Here is a 22765-nt window from a genome sequence, read left to right as displayed (position 1 = left end):
TGGGAATGAATTTGCAGCTGGGATCTCTAAAGAGATGATTAAGTTAAATGAGATTTAAGTGATTACGTCAAAGTGGCCTTAATCCAATCTAACCGATATCCCTATACAAGAGAAACTGTGGACACACTAAGAGATACCAGGGAAGTGCAGTCACAGAGGAAGGACCGTGGAAGGACACTGTGGCCATTTGCAAGCCAAGGAAAGAGGCCTCAGAAGAAGCCAAGCTTAATCTTAGACCTCAAGCCTCTAGAACTATGAGAATTAAACTTCTCGGTTGTTTAAAGCCAATCAGAACTTTGTCATGGCAGCCCCGGCAAACTAACACACTGCATATCCAAATGGGCGAAAATGATACCCTAAAAACTAAGTAGAAAACAAGCACATAATTGAAAAATAAGCTGTGTCATTTGTATAGGTCTACATAATGCAAAAGCAAAAATAATAGTCTGACTGAAGGAGGTTTATGTAACCAAAGAGGAGAGCTATGGTGCTGTGTGCTCTGCAACAGGGGCTTGACTGGGGCTCCCAGTTATTTCGCTCTAAGGCACGCTCTTATTATTTGTCCCCTCCGTTGCACCCCAAGTATTTGCTGCTAATTGTGTTTTCTTGTTCACTGAATCCGTCAAATAAATCATGTATTATTTTCCTATATATTAAAGAAAATGTGTGTGTGTCCCTGGGTGTATTTTTCATTAAGGTGAGAATAGCCTGACATTTCAGTTATCTATACAATCATACTGCAGGTAAACACACAATGCTGGCAGACTTTTAGAAATACTGGAAGCAGCTTGAATAGCATCCTCCCTGGCAACTTTCCGGGGTCATTGAGCGTCTGGATCTCTATGGCCAATGTGATATAATCAGACCACTAAATCCATACTCTTCCATGTTTGGCAGAGTTGTTTTTTTTTTTTAAACTAATGTCGACACAAATTTGAACATTCATTGAGAGTACATTCCCAAGACATCTTCTCAAAGTTATTTACACAATAGAAATAGACCCACAGACAGAAAGCAAACTTGTGGCTATCAAAAGGGAAAGGGATGGAGAGAGAGAAATTGGGGATTGGGGATTGACATATACAACCACTATATGTAAAAGAGATAAACATCAATGACCTACTATATAGCACAGGAAACTATACTCAATATCTGGCAATAACTTATCATGAAAAGAATCTAGAAAAATATGTGAAAAAAAGTGTGATAAAACTGAATCACTTTGCTGTACACCTGAAACTAACATATCAATCAACTACATTTCAATATAAAAAAATAAACAGAGGTATCAAAAATAGAAATTACAGCCACTATGGAGAACAGTGTATAGGTACCTTAGAAATCTATACATAGAACTACCATATTACACAGCAGTCCCACTCTTGGGCATAAATCGGACAAAACTTGCCTTAAAAAAGACACATGCACCCGCATGTTCATCGCAGCACTATTCACAATAGCCAAGACATGGAAACAACCCAAATATCCATCAACAGACGATTGGATGTGGTATATATACACAACGGAATACTACTCAGCCATAAAAAAAGAACAGCATAATGCCATTTGCAGCAACGTGGATGGAACTAGAGACTCTCATACTGAGTGAAAGAAGTCAGAAAGAGAAAGACAAGTACCATATGATATCATTTATAACTGGAATCTAATACACAGCATAAACAAACGTTTAAACAGAAAAGAAAATCATAGACTTGGAGAACAGACTTGTGGCTGCCCAGGGGGAAAGGGAGGGAGTGGGAGGGATTGGGACCTTGGGTTTAACAGATGCAAACTATTAATGGATTTACAACGAGATCCTGCTGTATAGCGTTGAGAACTATGTCTAGATACTTACATCGCAACACAACAATGGGAGGAAAAAGTATGTATACATGCATGTGTAACTTGGTCCCCATGCTGTATGGCGGAAAAATAAATAAATAAATAAATAAATAAATAAATCTTCCTAAGTGACTGAATGATAAAATTGTATTTTAAACATTTTTTACTACTATGACCTTATATACATGACTTTCTGGCTTCAGGCCAACATTAAACAAATAAATACAAACCCACTGGTTCACAGCTCGACTTATGTTCCATACACGCCACAGAAAGAATGTGGAGCAATGCTATTTATCTACAAAGTCTTGTGCAACAAATTAGTTGTAAGTAAAACTAAACATAACTTAGTGATACTGAATTGCCACAGAGGATTTCTCTGGCAAACTGACTAGAGCAAGAACTTACTGCCATGACTATTGAAAACAACGAAGAGCATCCCTCCACACCAAGGTCAAGTAAGAGGCTGAAACTTCACTAGCATCATGTTCTAGTCACTGAGGATGGATGTTGATGAGAAAAGCTCCACCAGCGTCAAAATCCTCAGCTGACGTTGTGTAATTCATTAGTCGACAGGACAAATCATTAAAGGAAAAACAGCAAAACTAGACTGAGACGCGGACACTTTTAGTTCACTTTCTTGATTATAATAGTTGTATATAACGCAACTGATTATCACGTCATTCATGTATCTTGGAAATTAAAACACGGCAAATAAAATCTCATCAACAGGGCGTTCCCACTTGACACAGTGGAAACAAACCCGACTAGTACCCATGAGGACATGGGTTCGATCCCTGGCCTCACTCAGTGGATTGGGGATCTGGCATTGCCATGAGCTGCGGTGCAGGTCAGAGACGAGGCTTGGATCCTGAGTTGCTGTGGCTGTGGTGTAGGCCAGCAGCTGCATCTCTGATTTGACTCCTAGTCTGGGAACTTCCACACGTTGTGGGTGTGGCCCTAAAAAAAAATCACATTAACAGTTAAAGCAGCGTGTTCAGATCAAGATGTCAAGATGATCCTTCTGTTGAAGCAGTCAACTAATAGTGAGGACGTTTAAGGGGCCCGAATTTCTCCATTTCTAAATGCAGCTGGTCAGGGCCACTCCAGAGGGTTCTACAGGTTGTCTCTGCACAAAGCCAAGGAAGTGAGTGGGGGCTGAAAGCCAGCCTGAGCCCACTCCCCAAGCCACGTGAACGTAGATTTTCAGAGCCCAGAGGAGGTGGCTTTAACTCACACAAAGGCACCCTTTGTGCCCTAGAGGCCCTGAGGCTGTCACTATTTTCTTCAACTAAATGACGCTAAAAATCCCACATATTCTTAGAATCCACTCTAACAAATATCCAAATAGACTGTGACTCATGAGTCAAGTAAACCATAGAATTCTTTAGAACATAATTTGAGCTTAAACAATTGTAAATAGTTTTAAATTTCTGAATGGCTATACTTTGGCAAAAGATAAATATTACATTCTAACTATTTTCTAAACATTACACTGCCAACATTGGATTCAGCAACTTAATAGAACGGGAAGGTGATTTGGTGACTGGTAAGATATTATCTCAATGAAAATAGCATTAGGAAATGCACGTCAACATTATTCAAATCAAGGATCAAGAAGTAACCGAAGTAGGCTCTGCCCCACATTTCCTAACATTTTCCAGCATCATAATCTCAACATTTTCGGCAAGTAAAGCAATGCACTGTGAAATCATGGAATCCTCCCTTTCTCCTGTCTTGGTTCTCTACGACAAGAAGCCAACTATGAGCAAAATGTTTCAGATCCCAAGAGTAAGCCATGTACCAAATGAATAGTAAGGCAATTATGAAGGGAGCCCCATGAAATAAGTACACAGAAATATTTCTTTTCCAGTAATTTCTTATCTCGAAATTCTTTTTTAAAAATATCAACCAGGTTAGCAACCTAAACAAAGTTAGCACCTGCTTCTTGGATAGTGACGACACCTGCGAGGGGAGAGAAGCAAAAGTTGGCGGCTGGTATCTGAGTGCTTACCTTTCACTAATCCAAGAGGCGGGTATTTTCTGAGCATGTTCTGTATGCTCTGGGGCACGTAAGGCTGGCATGGGTGCCCTCAGCCCTTCAGAAGCATTCTTAGACTCTGAGAGACTGAAATTCTTATCATGGACACAAATGTTTACAAGAGCAGAGTAGCATTTTGTTTCTTTTCATTCATCGGATTCACTGAATTTTGCTGCCAAGTGGGGTCTTTGAGTTATTTTTGCTCAGAGAGTATATTTTCAGGATGTATGTGCTGCTTACTATCCTTTTGTTCTTCTTTTCCCTGCTGCATCCTTAATTTTTTTTGTTTGTTTGTTTGTTGTTTGTCTTTTTGTCCATTCAGGGCCACACCCGTGGCATATGGAGGTTCCCCGGCTAGGGGTTGGATTGGAGCTGAAGCTGTCAGCCTACACCACAGCCACAGCAACGCCAGATCCAACCTGTGTCTGCGATGCACACCACAGCTCACAGCAACGCCAGATCTTTAACCCACTGACTGAGGCCAGGGATCGAACTCGAATTCTCATGGTTACTAGTCAGGTTCGTTTACCACTGAGCTATGACAGGAATTCCCATACCTAGTTTTATTTATTTTCTTTTTTTTTTTTTTTTTTTTTGTCTTTTTGCCTTTTCTAGGGCCGCTTCCTGCAGCCTATGGCGGTTCCCAGGCCAGGGGTCGAATCGGAGCTGTAGCCGCCGGCCTACACCACAGCAACGCGGGATCCGAGCTGCGTCTGCAACCTATACCACAGCTCACGGCAACGCTGGATCCTTAACCCACTGAGCAAGGGCAGGGACTGAACCCACAACCTCAAGGTTCCTAGTCGGATTCGTTAACCACTGCGCCACGAGGGGAACTCCTGCCCATACTTAATTTAAAATTTTTATTACTAACCTTAAGAAGAGGTCTAAGGGGGCCCTTTTCTTTTCTTCAAAAGATCACTTAAGACTTTTCTCGGGGACTGGAGTCACGAGTATGTACAACAACTATTTCACTGTCTGTGGGAGAAACAGCGCTGTGTTTATCAACCCACATTTCCTTTGCTTCCTGGACAAGTGCAAAGACTGCATCCTCCCCTATCGCCATTTGCAGTGTCCAGGTGACTAACTTCTGGTCAATGCAATGCAGTGTAAAGGACCTAGACCACTTCTCGGCCCGGCTCCTCCACACGAGCCCCTGTTTATCCACTTGAGCCGCCCCCCTCCCCTGTTACTCACCCAGGACAGCAGACGAGCGGAGGCTCCCGGTGCAGAGTCACGGCAGCAGCGCTCAGCAAAAGGCATCGGTCCCCGAGAGAACACGTGGGTGGCACACAGTCTCCCTTCAGCCTGACGGGCGTGTGCAGGGAACGGGAAGGACACTTACACGCCTTTGAGAGGCCGGGGTGTTGATTGTGACGATTAGCCTCGTAGGCTGCGCTTTTGACTCACTGATAATTTCCAAGCCTCCTGAGACAAGGAGAACCTGTTTGTTAACAGCACAGGTCGTGCTTTAGAGTCAATGCAGCGCTTTCAGATGCCTTCTCGTTGTTAAGCCTATGCTGAATGACACCTTCCCCGAACTCTTTTTGGTTTTTATGATGCTATAGATACATGCTAGATCGACGGGAGGTAGGTAGGTTGGTAGGTGGATGGAAGGAAAGGAAAGGGGAAGAAAGAAGGAGAGGAAGGAAGGGAGGAAGGAAGGAGGGAAGGAGGGAGGGAGGAAATTGGTCAGAGCCTCGAGAGAAACAGAATCAACAAGTGTAAGATGCAGACAGAGGGACAGAAATTTATTTTAAGGGATTGGCTCAAGTGATGGGGGGAGATGGCAAGTCCAAAATCAGATGGGCAGGCGGGCAGGCTGGAGAGCCAGAGAGGAGTTCTGAGATCAAGGCGCAAGGCGGTCTGCTGGCAGAATCCTCTTCCCCTGCCGATGCCCATTTTTCATCTCTCAAGGTCTTCAAATGATTGTACGAGGCCTGTCCACGCCATGAGAGTGATCTGCTGTACTCAAATCTACTGATTTAAACGTTAATGTCATCTAAATAATACCGTCCCAGAAACAAATATTTGCCCACATAGCTAGGTACCGTGGTGAGTCAAGTTGACACCTAAAATGCTCACAGATGTGCAGCTGACCCGCGCATATCCTCACGGATAGACAGATGTTATTATCACTACCCTTTTGCCTTTGTCTCCCCTCAGCTCTCAGGTGGTGCTTCTACACGAAAAGCACCGTACCTGCCTCTGCACCTCTTTCCCTCTGCTTTGATTTCCCGTTTCTCATCCGAGAGGTGGATAAAGAGAAGCACAGATCTGAGTGTAAAATGGAAAAAAGCGAAGGCCTGTCAGTGACGGCCAGGGTGCTTGCCCGTCAGTGAGAGGCCTTCAGGGAGGGGTAGCCATGCGGATTTGGTGGTTCTGAGCCTGGTACCCCAAATTCTTTCTCATTCAGTTTTACACGTCCATTTATCCTGGGGCCTGAGCTTGCCAAGCATATGTGAGGGAAGAACTTCAATGAGACTTTCCTAAGAAGTGATTATGCTTTCTTTCTTTGTCTTTTTGCCTTTTCTAGGGCCGCTCCCGTGGCATATGGAGGTTCCCAGGCTAGGGGTCTAATCGGAGCTGTAGCCACCAGCCTACACCACAGCCACGGCAACATGAGATCCGAGCAGCATCTGCAACCTACACCACAGCTCAGGGCAACACCAGATCCTTAACCCACTGAGCAAGGCCAGGGACCGAACCTGCAACCTCATGGTTCCTCATTGAGTTCGTTAACCACTGGGCCACGACGGGAACCTCTATTTACCCATTTTTAACACAGAAAAGTGTATGGCAAACTTACTGCAATTATTTGATGTGTGAATATAATGATCAATTTTCTTGACTTTATGGAGAATAAAATCGGCACTTTATGAATTCTTCCTCATATTTATGAATAAGAATCTACATGCCCTTCTACCCTTTGCAGAGCATGACTTATCTCTCACCTGATTCAAGAAAGAATCTAGGGACTCTGACAGAGTAAATCAAGTATCAGGAAGTTACATCAATTTTAATGTATTACAATAGCCATCAGAAAAAAAGCTAAATAGTTGAGTCTCTCTTTTTTTTTTTTTTTTTTGTCTTTTGTCTTTTTAGGGCTGCACGCACAGCATATGGAGGTTCCCAGGCTAGGGGTCTAATTGGAGTTGTAGCCGCCAGCCTACGCCAGAGCCACAGCAATGCAGGATCCGAGCCGCGTCTGCGACCTACACCACAGCTCATGGCAACGCCGGATCCTTAACCCACTGAGCAAGGCCAGGGATCGAACCCACAACCTCATGGTTCCTAGTCAGATTCGTTTCCACTGCGCCACGATGGGGACTCCTAGTTGAGTATCTTTTTAAAGTCTAATGATAATGCCCCTTTCAGAAAAGTGCATATGCTATCTTGTTGAGGCAGACTTGTCCTGTTTTAAGAATTTAAAGGAACACTTGATGGAGAGTACATCATTTCATGAAGCTACATCATAGTTCAATTTTCTTACACATTTTCATTAATCTTATAAAATCCGATAATTCAAAAATAACAAGACTGTCTTAACTAATGGACACCATGAATAGTTGACATGACTGCCAATCAAATATTTAAAGAGGGTTAATGTTTTTATTTATCCTCTTTCATAAAACTAACTTCTCAAGTTTCTACCTCAACACTACAGACTGTAATGGAGATGGAAACCAGTCATCACTTCAGCTTCCTGGAATTTATGACAATTAATCTTTAACTATATTAAGCCAAAATGTTTGAGGCCTCTAACTGGGAAAGCGACATAACAATGAAGTTATTGAATCCATAGCATCACTACTTCCAAATTAACAATGGAAACATAATACCAATGGTCTATAAATAAAGTCACTTGCAATTAATACTGGGTTTCTCGTCTCCGCTCTGTTATGCCTGTGAGGGAACAGGCAAGAAGCCAGACACAGCCTTCCTCGAATCTTTGCTATGAAGAAAGCTCTTTGTTATGGGCTAAACGTGCTATATCCATCTTTGGTGCTTGTCTGCCCTTAAACTGTCTTATTTATCACCTACTATAAGTAGTTTAGCCCCAGCTACGAAGGCTTCACTCACTGTTAAGTATGCCACTCACTGCTAGAGCGTGACTCAAGAACACACGTCCTTACCATCAGGTTGTTTCCAGTTTCCGAGTCAGAAAGTACCGAGTAAGGGAATGGAAAGTCCTAGCAGGGAGTTCCCATTGGGGCGCAGCGGAAATGAATCTGACTAGGAACCGAGGAGGGTGCAGATTCGACCCTGGCCTTGCTCAGTGGGTTAAGGATCCAGCGTTGCCGTGAGCTGTGGTGGAGGTTGCAAAGGTGGCTTGAATCCTGCCTTGCTGTGGCTCTGGTGTAGGCCGGCAGCCGTAGCTCTGATTTGACCCCTTGCTTGGGAACCTCCACATGCCCCAGGTGCAGCCCTAAAAAAAAAAGTCCTAACCACAGGAGAATGCTTGCCAAAATCAGTGACTGTGACTTCCTAAGGCACTCTAGATTCGAAAAGAGGCTGGATGTTATTTCTTTTAAGGGGAAATAAAACAATCATGACTCTTAAAAAGATGTCTCAAATAAGGCATCTTTCCTCAGGAAATAAGTAACAGAGCACTATCTAAAGACATGTCCCAGTGCCCAGCCAGGCAGCATTGCCAACACTCAAAACTGGAGTTTCTGCCTCAGACATTGTAGGGACCAGAAAGAGAGAGGACTCTTAGGAGGGGACACCCAGAGCTCACACACCGCTCCTGTTGTTCTCTCCGCACGGCTGACGGCACCAGAAACATGCACACACATTAGGTCGGCTTGTGACAACAGGCATTGCCTCATAGACACAGTGTGGAGTTAATTCCCGCAGGCTAACTTTTCTAACTTGATCTGATGTTGAGAGAGCCGAACGGTGCTTTGAGCTTCACGTCTGTGTTGGGATTCAAGTATCTTTCAGGATAAGCTTTGATGTTTGCCGGCACTGGTTTTGGATCCTTCCTTGCAAACACCCACCTGCGGGGGGCCTGCCACTTGGGGCCCACCCTGCCAAAGGAAGCGCACTGCTCTGACCACAAGCAGGTCAAAGCGCATTCAGGCTGGGATGCACTGACATCACGGCCCTTTCACAGAGATGTAAAACAGAGGTGCAGCCAGAGTTCTCACGGGAAAAAAGAAAAAGTCGTCAATTTCTCTCCCTAAGGTTGATAATTTAATTCTCCACAGGAAACGATATAGAGAGTAAGCCCCAGCAAAATTACCAAGCCTGGAAAGTGCCCCCAGAATCCGTGTCCAGGCTATGGCCCAACACCTCCTGTCTATCCACACCCCTTGAAAGAATCTAGAAAGGGCAGAGCTGAAGGTCCCAGGCTCACCCAGGCTCGCGTGGGAGGCCAGCGCTGAGGGCTCTGCGCGCCACCTCCAGGGTCAGGCCGCCTGGGCCCATCCCGGCTCCAACAGTCACCTGCTCCAGTGGACGTCACTTAAAGCCTCCGTACCTTGGTCCCTCCAGATGTACGGAGAAATGAAGATTCCAGTAACAAGACTGTTCTGACTAGTTAATGCGACGGCCCCCCTGACGTCACGAGTAAAATGACTACAATGGCGAGATGCTTCTTTGTAAAACGGTCTACTAGCCGCCCAGAGAGAAACAGGAAATGACCTGCGGACGTCACTCGGGTCTGAGGGAAGGAATGTGGCTTCTTCTCCTGTGACTTAGATGGGGATGGGTCACACCGCATCATTCTGCCACCACCCCGGGTACCTCCTTGCATTTCCTCGAGCTCCTCAGACGCAATCCTTGCACGCCCTGTTCCTTCTGCATGGAATGCTGTGCCCCAGGTAGGTGGCCACCGTGTCCCTTTCTCCAGGGTTCTGCTCAAGCGCTGCCCCTGCAGAGCGGATGCGCCTGACCACTGCATTCAAAATGACAGCCAGCATGGTTCTCTGTTCTCTTAAAGCCTTTGCTTTCCTTCACAGCATTAGGGCCATTCTGATGGTTCCTTATGTGTTGACTTTCTTAGCGTCTGTCTCACCACCTGTGAAGGTGAGACTCGTTCACTGTGCTCCCTGACCCCTGGAACAGTGACCAGCACAGTATAGGTACGCAACAATTTAGTAAATGAGAGTTGTAACTGCACGAGTCCTAACCTATCAGGTTATACGGGGGGACAGGGGTGCCCGGTGTGTGTGAGACAGCACGCTGGGTCTGTCTCCCTGGAGCCCAGCCTCCCTGCCAGGGTGGCCCCATGTTGCATCCACGCTAAGACCCTAGAGAGAAAACGAGGATTTCTCTTCACTCTTTGACCTTAGGTTGTTTCAGTTTATTTCCGAAAAGATAAATGTTTGCTTCAAGATTTTTCACGGTGGTCACAGAAAAGAGACTGAAATTCACACGTGTTCTCCTACCATCATCTGTACTCTACAACCACCCAGGTCTGAGACAGTGGTGGCGCCCAGCTGACAGCCAGGTGTTTGTGTTCCTTGATGAGGGGCATGGATCTTTTTCATTTCTAGTCCACAGATCTTGCCATAAAACGTGTGTAAGATCAGATTCAGGTTATGTTCCAGGTGGCTGAGCTTGCACACTGGAGGAGGTCAAATCCATGCCACCCTGTGGGCTCACAGATGGTCTGGTTGTTTAAATAAGCCAACACCTACGTGTCCCCTGCATGGGAAAGGGGGGGACAAAAGCAATCACGTGGCTGTCTGTGTGCTGGACCTAATAGATGCTTCATGAGGCTCCATCATCCTGGTAGACCGAGTGCCCTCCAAAATGCTTTTCCCAAAGATTCAGTAGCTCTATGGTAAGTGGTACCCTGAGTCTAGGTCTGCGAGACATTTTTTTCTCACGCAGTAAGCACAACTGGGTGCTTATTCAGGGTGATGTTTGTGGAACTCCTCTCCGGAAACTTTTCTAACTTCATTTTCATTTGAAGAGCAGTCTAGGCACTACTCAGGAAATTCCTCTAAGAGAAGTAAAGGGCCTACGGAGAAAACCCATCTCACAAAGGAGGAAGTGGGGGTTACCCTTGGCGCAGGTTCTGTTTGAAAAGTCAGATCAGAAGACTGGGTCAGAGCCTAAATGAATGCTCTAAAAAAAGGAATGATTTCCTTCCTAGCATGTTTTTCACACTTAGCAATCAATGCCAGGGTCATGTTTTCATTTTTACAATTTCCCTTTAGCTTTGTGCCAGCACCAATGGCTATTAGTCACTAGCCTTGAAAAGGGATCAAGACATTGAGAGGTGGCATGTGGATTTTTTTAGAATGGGATATGACTCTTTTACCGCAGTGCATTAGTTTTAAGTATACAACATAGTTATTTGATATATATATATATATATATGTATATATATATATATAGAAATGAATACCTGAATAAATCTAGTTAACATCCATCACCACACAGAGTTAGCAACTTTCAAATACATACAATAGTATTGTTAACTAGTCTCCATGCTGTAAATTACAGGATTTATTTCTCTTATAACTGGAGGTTGGCACCTTTTGTCCACTCTAAGCCCATTTTGCCCAACCCTCCACCCTCCACCTCCAGCAACTACCAATCTCTGTGAGTTCAGACTTTTGGGTTGTTTTTAGATTCCACATGTAAGTGAGATCTTCTGGTATTTGCCCTTTTCTGTTTGACTTATTTCATTTAGCCTCGTGTGCACAAGGCTAAACATTCACATTGTCGCAGGTGGCAGGATTTTCTTCTTTTTTATGGCAAAATAATTTTCTGTTATTTTCTTTATTCATTCACCCTTCAGTGGACAATTAAGTCGTTTCCATGTGTCAGCTATTACAAACAATGTTGCAGTGAACACAGAGGTACAATTGTGTTTTCAAGGTGACGTCTGGCTTCCTTTGGATAAATACCTGCAAGTGGAATGGCAGAATCACAAGGCACCTCCGTGTTTAGTTTTCTGAGAAAACTCCATCCTGTTCTCCATAATGACTACACCCATTTACATTCCCACCAACAGCGCCCAAGGGTCCCTCCCCGTTTTTCCAACCCTTTGTCAACATCTCCTATTTCTTGTCTTTTTGACAATAGCCATTCTAACAGGTGAGAAGATAACTAGGGATGGTGAGCTCTTTTTCAGGTACCTGTTCACCATCTGCAGGTCTTCTTTATTTTATTTTATTTTTTGTCTTTTTTAGGGCCACACCTGCAGTGGCCTATCGAAGGTCCCAGGCCAGGGGTTGAATCAGAGCTGTAGCTGCCGGCTGCACCACAGCCATAGCAACACATGCAGCCTACACCACAGCTCACAGTAATGCCAGATCCTTAACCCACTGAGCGAGGCCAGGGATTGAACTCACATCCTCATGGATACAAGTCAGGTTTGTTTCTGCTGCACCACAGTGGGAACTCCCACTACTGGGATCTTGGTAATGATTCCATTGAATCCGTAGATTACTTTTGGCAGTAGGGACACTTTACCAATATCAATTCTTCCAATCCATGAGCACAGAGTATTTTCATTTATGTGTGTCTTCTTCAATTTCTTTCACTGGTATCTTGGGTTATCAGCATACAAGTCTTTCACTCTTTGGTTAACTCTCTATCTAGGTATTTTATTTTTTTAGATACAACTGTAAATGGAATTGGTTCTTTATTAGAGTGTAGAAATGCAACTAATTTTTATAAATAGATTTTGTATCTTCCAACTTTACTGAATGTGTTTATTAGTTCCAACAGGTTTGTGTGCGTGTGTGCGTGCGTGTGTGTGTGTGTGTGTGTGTGTGTGTGTGTGTGAAGTCTTTAGGATTTTTCTATCTATAATATTATGGCATCTACAAAGAGAGACAGTTTTACTTCTTTCTTTCCAATTTGGATGACTTTATTTCTTTTTCTTGCCTGTTTGTTATGGATAAGACTTCCAATGTTATGCTGAATAAAAGTGGAAGAGTGGGCATCCTTGTCTTGTTCTTGGCCTTAGGGGAACTGCTTTCAGCTTTTCAATGTTGGATACGACATCACCTACACACATGGTCTTTATTATCCTAAGGTGCATTACCTCCATGCCTACTTTGTTGAGATTTTTGTCGTCATGAATGGATGCTGAATTTTATCAAATGCTTTTTTTTTTTTTTGTATTTACTGGGATGATCATATAATTTGTATCCTTCGTTTTGTTCATGTGGTATATCCCACTGATGTGCAGATGTGGAACTACGCTTGTGTCCCTGGAATGAATCCGATCTGGTCGTGGTGTATGATCCCTTTAATGTACTGTTGAATTCGTTTTACTGATATTTTGTTGAGGATTTTTGCATCAATGTTCGTCAGGATGTTGGCCTATAATTTTATTTCCATGTAGTATCTAGTTTTGGTGTCAGGGTAATGCTGGCCTTCCTTGTGAAATGAGTTTGGAAATATTCCCTTCTATTTTTTGGAAGAGTTTGAGAAGGATTGGTATTGGTTCTTTTTTAGATGTTTGGTAGAATTAATCAGCGAAGCAATCTGGTCTTGAGCTTTTGTTTGTTGGGTGCAATGTGTTTTTTTAATAAATCAGTTTCAAAGGACACAGTGTGTCTTAATAAACAGACAACATGAGAGGAGTGCTTACTGAGACAATTATTTCCTCAGAGAACATTAACTTCAACATCATAATTATCGGGGCACTAATTCAATAAAAGCTCTTTCTCCTTTGCATAAGTTACAGTACTTAAATCTTAGCGAAGTGGCACAATCATAAAATTAAGAAAAACACTGCATACTGGAAACCTACGACAAATACGCCGAACTATCAATAACCTGCCTAATTTTTAATGGCCCATTGATCAGAAAATGCCACGTTACTGCTCCAACAGATCCCCGAGTGCCTGTAGCTTCATGACTGAGAACTGGGACCAGGCCAAACTCTCCATAAGGCATAGTCATGCCTGACTTCTTCCCAAAATTTTCACATGCACAAAACATGAACTTAAGTGAGAATCACAGCACTCCTCTTCTTCAAGATTAAAACAAGCTCCTGTTGTGTCTGGTGCCACAGTTGCCGAATCTGGGGTCCCCACGGCCTCCGCCACAGCTGGGGTACAACTCCGAATGGCCTCCTTAGACAGCACAACTCCTGAAAGTTGGACAAATGCACTTCCTTAGGCTTGGCGCGGAGGCGCTCCGTGACAAAACGGGCTTGAGCGTCAAAGGGGCAAGGTCTTTGACTCGGCAACACAGACACTGCTCACTGCTCTGGGTGAGTGCTCTGACTAGACCTGTGCGCTGCCAGCTGCATCGCAGTCTCACAAGCAGTACTTCTGAACCTCCAGCCCCGAGACAGCGCCTCATCCTGGAGACACACCTGTTCCAGTGGGACGAATGCCTTCAGGAGCATCGCTGCTCTTCCCCACAAGCAAGCTAAAGTGACGGCCGCCCGAAGTAATTAAAAATGTTTGACAACTTTGGATTCCAAAGCAAGGTGTCCGTGTGGGCCCCTTTCCTCAGAGGAAACGGCCCGACTTTATGTCAGTTTATGGCTACAGATGGATTCACCGTTTCTCCCTCTGTCCCTCAGGTAACAACTAAACGCCAACAGATATAAGAGGAGCAGAGTAAAATCCATTCCCTACATCCTGAGCAGGTACCCTGGCACAGCTGAAGTATCTGTTTCAAAGACTATACATATAATCATAATCCCTGCACATGATGACTGTTTATCAAGGAAAGGTCCTTTGCAGGGCCACTGAAGGGCAGTGGTGGTTCTTAGAAATGTGATCACAGTGTACAGATTCTGCCAACTAGATACAGGAATCAGCCTAGGGAACGGCAACCAGCCTTTACTGCCACCTTCCTAGTCATGCACATATTCACTGAAAAAGGAGAGCTCCCGTCAGTACAGCACAGACGTTCTTAAGAGCCCACATTCTTTGCATTTTTCTCCACCTCTAAATTTTACATTTGCAAGTAAATGACCATAGCATGCTGACTAACAACCTAAAATGTTAACATGATAACAGTCTGTGTTTTCACCAGTAAGTAGAATTGGCCCGGCTTTGGAAAAGAAAGAAAAAAAAAGGCAAAACTCATAGAAGTAGGATAAAGTGGAATCAGTTGTACGTATACCTTCACCAGCTTACACACAAGTAAAGAACACACACTGCTTTTAATCCTAGCATCTAGAGACCAGTCTCCTCCTTTTCATTTGTCCGAAGAGACTGAGGAGGGAATGGGATGGGCTTCATCGGCAGGCATCTCTGCCTGGCATCAGCACCCCAGGCTCTGGTGCACCCAGCTGACAATGGGACACACACTCTCTGAACATACACTAACAACGGCTTAGACTTATACAGAACTTACTGTGCATCAGAGACCGCTCTGCGTACTCATGCATCATAGAATCGCCACAATCCCCCTGGGAGAAAGCTGCTATCATTATGCTCACTTTAAAGATGGGAGAATTGAGGCCTAAGTTCACATAGCTCGAAAGTGGCAGAGGTGGCATTTAAACTCAGGCCACCTGAACTCTGGAGTCTGTGTTTTCAGCCACCACGCTCTACTGCCCAGAGTAGAACCATCTCCCCGAAGTGCCACCACAGAAAGTGCTACTCTTCCTGGGAACAGGAGTGCCGCTGTCTCTTATTTTTATCTGGTGATCCTGGGACCCCGGGATTTTTCAGACTTGGAGTGTCTGCAGCTCACACTAGCAGAGCTCCTGGGTCACTGGGGGAAGTCGAACAGGTCACTTAATTAGTCAACTGTACAGTAGGACTTCTTGTTCCCTGAGAAGCACTGCACTGAGCACTGAGAACTTACAGAGTGAAGGGACAATGGCCCTGCTGAAGATGCCCACCCTAACGGGCGTACTCCAGATGGCCTCTGGGAGGTAATGAGGTTTAGGTGAGGTCATGAGGGTGCGGCCCTCATAATGGGATTAGTGCCCGTATAGGAAAGGAGGCCATGCAGCTTGCTCTGCTCATTCTCTGCCTTATTAGGATGCTGAGAAGGTGGCAGTCTGTCAACCCAGGGAGGAAGCCCTCGCTAGAAACCAATCACGTTTGCACCCCAATCTCTGACATCCGTCTCTAGAACTATGAGCAAGTAAATGCCTATTCTTCAAGCCACCAGTCTCTGATATCTGGCATGGCAGCCCACGCTAAGATAGACACAGCGTTTAATGACAAAGACAGGACAGACCCTGAAATCTGTGTTCATGGAAGAGATTCAGATAGGAGGGAGAAACCATATTTAGAGGATCACTGGCAGAAATACGTGTGCATTTTTTGGAGTTCCGTTGTGGCTCAGCAGTCACGAACCCGACTACGATCCATGAGGATGCGGGTTTGATCCCTGGCCTTGCTCGGGGAGTGAAGGATCTGGCGTTGCCGTGAGCTGCAGTGTAGGTCACGGGCGCGGCTCAGATGCTGAGTTGCTGTGGCTGTGGTGTAGACTGGCAGCCGCAGCTCCAACTCAACCCCTACCTTGGGAACTTCCATATGCCACACATTTGACCCTAAAAAACCCCAAAAGAATAGAAATATGTATGCATTTTAGAAGAGAAGGTAAACAGGGAAGGCTGGGTGTTTATCGTGGAGGCAGATAATTATTATCATCATGACTCTTGCTGTTTCTGAATATTTAACAAAGTACTTTCTCATTTGATCCTCAGAACAACTCTACTCAAAACTAAAATTTAGAGGGACTAGGTCGTTTCCCCAGAGCCCACAACAGTAACCGACAGGACAAGACCGGGTCCTGGCTCTGACTCCAAAGCCCGCCTCTCTGGCTTGTGTGATAGAGAAGGTGGCAGAACAGGTCTGTGTTTGCCTGGCGAAGCTTCCCGCGTAGCTGAAATCCAGGCAGGTGGAAACCCAGCACACACTGCCTAGACTCAGGGTTTTCAAAAAGAGCAACAAGGTAGCGCTTTTTAAGCTCCTGCCAAGATGAAGGAAAACAGCAGCTTATCGGTAACCCGAGCCTCCCTTTGAAACGCATCCCAGGTGAAGAGCCCAGGTTTCACACAAAGACGGCCCTCGATCTCAAAAGAATCTAAAAGGGCCGTGGATGTGGATACTCACACCTGTCTCGTTCAGTCTCAGATCGCATTCCCTTTCGGGCGAGCGTGAAATCTGGGAAGACTGGCTATTTAAAATTTGGTCACAATCCAGTATATCAAGAGCCGGGATTTAAAATCTCAAGCACTCGGCCGCCCGCTTCACCCAGAAAACCTGCGTGTGCTCCACAGTGAATCGGCTCAGGACCGAAAAGTTTCAAAACACCTACCAGGTCTCTGCAGTATGGCTACATTTCTGGTTTGAAGCTCTCTGCTCACGTGAGCATGCTGTTCTCGGGAACAGCCGAGCACTTAGGAAAAACTGTCCCACAAATCAGTTAAGGCATTCTTTGTCGACCATCTGGCAGGCTATTAAATGCATAATTTTTTTCTTTTTTTCCCAGCCAAGTGATTTCAGCACAATCGACTACCAGATGTCTTCTGTTTCTGAACAAATGATGACAGAAAGCAATTTCTGTCTATCCACAAAGGTATAAATAGTGAATAATCTTGGCCCCATTTAAAAATGTAATAGGACAAACCGTGGAGCCCTGAACTCTGAGACATGCTATGCAATTTTCTCTCCATTTTCTTAGGGATATTTTCTATCTCCCAAAACTATTCTGAAGAATGAGCAGAATGATGCATTCGGAGAGAAACAGATGATAAATGGTGGCTCTGTGTGTTTTGTTTTAAGAATACAATTTGCCTCAGGAATGACAAAGTATTTATATATGTGAGCAGAATTCAAGAGAATTAAATAAAAGCCTTAAGAGAACTTTCTATTGACTAGCATTTTAAAATATTCATGATGGTTGCTCTGCATGTTAAGCACACTCAAAATTATTTCAATAAACGTAATGTTTAAATACAAAAATCACTTTTATGTGTCAAACGACTTAGACCCCTCCTTTTTCCAAAAGAATTTAAAATAGCTTACAAAAAAAAAAAACTATGAAAAGTAGAACCCTCATACTAAGATCTAATACATGGTAGACAGACAGACAGATAGATAGATAGACAGACAGACAGGAAGAATAATCAATTGTGTGGCTACCATTATACCATTACAGGGAAAAACATGCCAACTCTTTAAAGAAAAAGAATCTTCCCTGGCACTAAATTCGAACAAAGAGTTTACAGGTTGAGAGAGAGAACGGGTGGATTAAAAAGAAATACATTCTCAACGCCCCTCTGGATAATCTTCAGAACAGAAACCAGAAAGTCTCTATGGCGACGGGCCATGCTGACAACATTCCAGGCGTTCCAAGAGGACAGGATCAGCCCCGCAAAGATGCTGAAACAAAGCCAGCAGGGATCCTCTTCTTCCCAGGACTAGAGTAGATGAAGATGACAGACTCGGGTGATTTCAGGGTCCAGGCAGTTCTGAGAGGCTGTGGCTCAGCAGGTCCAACACCACGGGGGCCTGGGGTCTGGTGGGGTCTGTGGCACAGAGAAGGCAGGCCCCCAGCAGAGTAAGGACCCAGCCCTAGGAGAAACATGACGTCAAAAACACATTCTTTGCAAGCAAGTTCAACCCACAGGCCACGTGACTGTGTTCTCAGTTTCGAGCAAACAAAAATCATGTGTGAAATACTTCACATCAGAGGCTCAGCAACAGGACTTCCATTCCAGGAAAGATGTGGTAGGTCAGGCAGGCAACTCTTGCAACCATTAGAAAAAGCCGAATAAATTACCCAAAAAAATCATACCTTTAAAGACACTAAGAGCTATGGGAACAATGAGGACTACATGTGCTGAAACCACAGGAAGGGCAGGTTCCGTCCCAGGCGGCCAGCTAATCAGAGAGGCGGATGCAAGGCAAAAGGGCCACGCTCAGAGCTTCCAAAAGGGGAAACCGAATCCCCTACTCTTTTAGGGCAGAGGAGACAGACCAACTGGAAAAGCCTACAAGGTCACACCTGAAGAACCCAGATAAACTCGTCCTGGCAAATACTCAGAGAGCATGTAACTCAGGGTTGTAGCTCTGAAAACATTACCTTCTTTGATAAAAACCCCACGAGCCGGCAGCTCAGCCCAAACCTCACTACTTTCCGTTATAAGCCCGTAGGGCCCTTCCCTCTAAGGATGATTTCTCTAAATCCTCAGCACACTCATTTGTGTTTTCAGCCTGCGCTGGCCTGGCCACTGTATAAAATTAGTTAGATCAGCTTATTCTCCACTAGATGAAGACGTGTATATCATCATTCCAGATTCTCTCTCCTTTCTTGTATATTTTGGGATTTCGTAAAAATTACTTATAATTCCTTTTATTAACTAATCCATTTATAATAGAATTTGAATATGCTTGCTTCTGAGTTTTCCATTTCTAGGCTGCAAGGCACTAAAATATTTAGTCTGTTACTCACAATATCCTTTTTACTTGCAACGTTGTAAAACTTATTTTTAAATACACAGTAAACACATGAAGACATTCTCTGTGTTGCAACATTTCTGAATGCAGATTTTGCGACCCCCATCCAATTCCCCCTCTTCCTCAGAAGTAACCAATTCCATGTAAATCCTTTCAGTCCTTTAAAAAATATATTTATAGTCATATAAGTGCACATGGAAGTATATTTAGGTTTTTATATCAAATATTTATGCAAGTATTACATAATACATTTCAACTTGGTTTATTCAAGTAAAAGAAACAAGCTCCCTAGAAATTGGCGCAACCTTGTAAATCAACTATATTTTAATTTTTTTAAAAAAAATTCTCCTCCTAGGTACAGACACCCCTGCACATGGTATTTAGCAACAAGGATGCTTGCGTAGAAAGTGATCTTTGTCGGGAGAACAACTGTCCAGCCTGCTGAATCCTGGTGTAGAAAGAAGTTCGTGACTCTTTCATTAAAAAAGAAACGTTTCCAAGTGTCTCTCTCCCTGTTGTTCTCGGTGGTCCGTATTTTCACTCAAAGTCTCATCCACACACGTTCCATTCTTTTTGCTTCTGTGCCTGGCCGCCTGCCTCTTTTGGCGCAAGGCCCTTCCCCACAGCGACAGGTGCTCAAGCCGGGCCAGCCTTCAAGGTGGCCCGCTGACCTCGCCTCCAAAATCACCTGCTTCCTTTACTTTTCAATCAACAGCTGTGCTCCCTGGGACGAGCCGCTAAAAGCTTTAACTCTATCTCCCCAGAGAATGAAAGGACCTCTCATTTCCCCCCAGGACTCATGGGCCATGGTTCTAAGAATCCCGCTGGAGGGAGGAGCCCCCATTGCATTTATCACACGTTCTTCGCTGGGGCTACTGAAGGTCTTCCTTGTGTGATGCGGCCGGATCACCTCGCAGGCTGGGCGCGGAGGGAAGCCGCGTGGACAGGGCTCACCGGCGAGCGTTGTATTCACCGTGACTGGGTCCTTACTATTTTTCGTCTTTAACAGCTTTATGGAGGTTCAGCTGACACACAATAAGCTGTGTGCAGCTGTAAAGTAAAATTTACACTTAGGTGTGTTTGTGTGTTTTGACACATTTATGCAACCAAGAATCCAACAGCTCAGTCGAGATCGTGAACGCACACACGCCCCCAAAGGCTTCCTTGACCCTGTCTGCACTCTGCTTATTCAAAAATGCTTTCTTCAATTAGGCGTCTAGATAATTACAGATTCTTTCATACAAATGATATTTAACTCAGGCTTCCCCTCTGAATGCCTTAATTAAATTTCAGCAAGGGCCTTACCATCCAGTTTTGATTAGGAATCATTGATTCCCTAAACAACTGCTTTTCAACCTTTTTGCTAAGGCAACCAATCCTATGAGTGACTCCTCTCATTATGGGGAGACTCTCATATAACTTTACGGTAAAAATTCTTAGTCTTGTATGACTGGCACAAGGGGCTCAACAGATGTCTCCGCAGTCTTTAAAAATCAAAAGCAACTCTTTAGAAAATACGCATGCATAAGAAATCACTATACTCTGATCATGACGTTTTAGAACAAGAAGGCACTAATAGTTTGACAAGCGTTTCAAGAAACAGAAGTTCCCAGGAAAATCAGGCCCCTTACACAATAGGTCATAAAGTAATTCACTCAACAAGTACTAACCTTAGTATCACCTCCACCTCTCACACACACGCCCTCTCAAGATCACTTCCAAAGGAAACCTGCTCAGCCACCGCATCCTCAGTGACAACATGAAGATAAGAAATCCTACCTGGAGCCTCAACACTTGAGTATTCAAGGAACAGAACTGTTTGAAACCAGTCTTTCATGATCATATATTTTTAAAATGACCTTATGATTAGCACAGGGAACATCATATAGTAATGATGAAATTCATCAGACCACCAAAGGCCTGGCCACAAGATGCAGACAATATCACACAGATTTTACTGGAAGACGGCAGTGACATCGCAGCAAATCTCCGATGATGCATGGCTTGTGACAATCTGTGACAATTCCTAGTTGTCGATGGGGGGGGTGAATAACCGTGTGTGTGGGGGGGCTTTTCGAGAGGCTAAGATATCTGCAAATAATTGGGGAAATGTCTTCATCTAGAACAGACCCATCCCAGACACTCTGAGAACATTATCTTCCACTAAAGTTTATTTCCGAGGTGATGAGCTGACCTTAAAATCTGGGGATACTCACCCTTGGCACTGCTTCCAGAGTCCGTTCTTGTGCCAGATTTACCTTCTGCCTCCCGGATTGAACAGTCTGATCCAAATGTTGTTGGGTGAGGAAGGACAGAGTTCATAAATGTAGAGGAGAGAAGCCAGGTGGTGGTCACAGACCTGAACTGACGAAAGGGGCAACTGCTTCTAGAACAGGCACTTTTGTTCCATCTGCTCACTTCGCAATTGTGCGATGACATCGCAGTCACCAGGGGACAGAGGGATGGTGGCAAAGGAAAGAGGCACAGCAGTCAGAGGCAGAGAGCGCCGTGTTGCAGCATCACGGCGCCAGTACCTACATAGAAACTGGGACGGCTTCTTTCATCTCGCTGCCCCTCGGGTGCAAAGTGGAGGCAATACCGCGGGATCGTCACCGGATCATCTGAGGATGGAATGAGTTAATATAAACAAAGTTCAAAGAACAGTGAGTGCCGGGCATGTGATAAGCCCAAGTCATCGCCGTGACCACCCCAATATTTATTTGATGCTAATTTCACACCCAAATAATAGGGGAGAACTGGGTGAACATAAAATACTTTGGATCCTCGGTTATAAGGGATAGAAACCCAGATCAGATTGGGCTTTTCAAGGAGAGAACCTGAGGAAGGTGTGTGTCGCATGGGACAGTGGGGCAGGGCGGTGTAAGACGGCGCTTCGGCCAACAGCAGAACCAGAGGGAACTCCACCACCACCAGCCTGCCCTCCCCCACGCTCTTCTCCACGATGGCCTCCCTGTTTTGTCTTTTTCTCTGCAGACTGCCTCCCCCCTCTCTGAAATCATGCCAGGAAACACCGGGCTGACACACTGTAAGCCCTACACCCCACATTTTAGGAACATCTTGCTCCAACCCTGCATCGGCTTTCCCCAGTTCCACTTTTAAGAACCTGCCAAGGGATGGCCTCCTATGACCCGTTCTCCAGGCAGCCCCAAGGGTCCAGATGGAGGAGCTGCCGGGAGTGAGGCCGCGGGGCACTGCTAATCGTTCTGGAACATCTTCTGAAAGGAATTTTCATGAACAGAAGATGACATAAGGGCAAAAATAGAGTTCCTCCTCTGAATCAGTGCCCACTGTCTTCTCTGCCAGGTTTCCTCAATTGGCTTTTCATCTCAAGCTCAGTAAGACTCCAAGAGCAAATCTCCCGACTTCCTGATCCTTTGCCACACTTGGAACAGGACTGCGTCTGTACGATGCTCATTTCTGAATGGGTCTTGCTTGTGGTACGCTATTTGTCTGGGCTAAGTTTCGAGTCTAGATGCCTAAGTGAGCTGGAGGACTCTCATTC

General features: G+C 44.7%; 1 protein-coding gene across 7 annotated transcripts in view; it reads right to left on the bottom strand.

The window, feature by feature from the left end:
• LOC102166310 (uncharacterized) overlaps nucleotides 1-22765 on the bottom strand; it is a 671646-nt gene that overhangs the window by 444354 nt on the left and 204527 nt on the right. Inside the window, exon 4 of one of the 7 annotated variants that reach the window (XR_014817236.1) lies at nucleotides 21459-21863. The exons of 3 other annotated variants lie outside the window; for them this stretch is intronic. Coding sequence is in view for 1 of the 4 variants with exons in the window: in XM_084979029.1 (XP_084835155.1) it covers nucleotides 5081-5146 (66 nt within the window). In the remaining 3 variants the exon portion in view is untranslated. Of the gene's footprint in view, nucleotides 1-5080; nucleotides 5328-19232; nucleotides 21864-22765 lie in introns of those variants that run through there. 3 more of the 7 variants (XM_084979029.1, XR_014817243.1, XR_014817239.1) reach the window with 3 other exon arrangements.

This window comes from Sus scrofa, chromosome 10 (genome assembly GCF_054392235.1).
Source record: "Sus scrofa isolate SSC_HxYL_T2T_F1_AM1 chromosome 10, Sscrofa_HxYL_maternal_Yorkshire_Landrace_v2.0, whole genome shotgun sequence".
Classification (NCBI taxonomy): domain Eukaryota; kingdom Metazoa; phylum Chordata; class Mammalia; order Artiodactyla; family Suidae; genus Sus; species Sus scrofa.
Note: the sequence above shows the minus strand (reverse complement) of the source record. Positions and strands in the feature narration are given on the sequence as shown.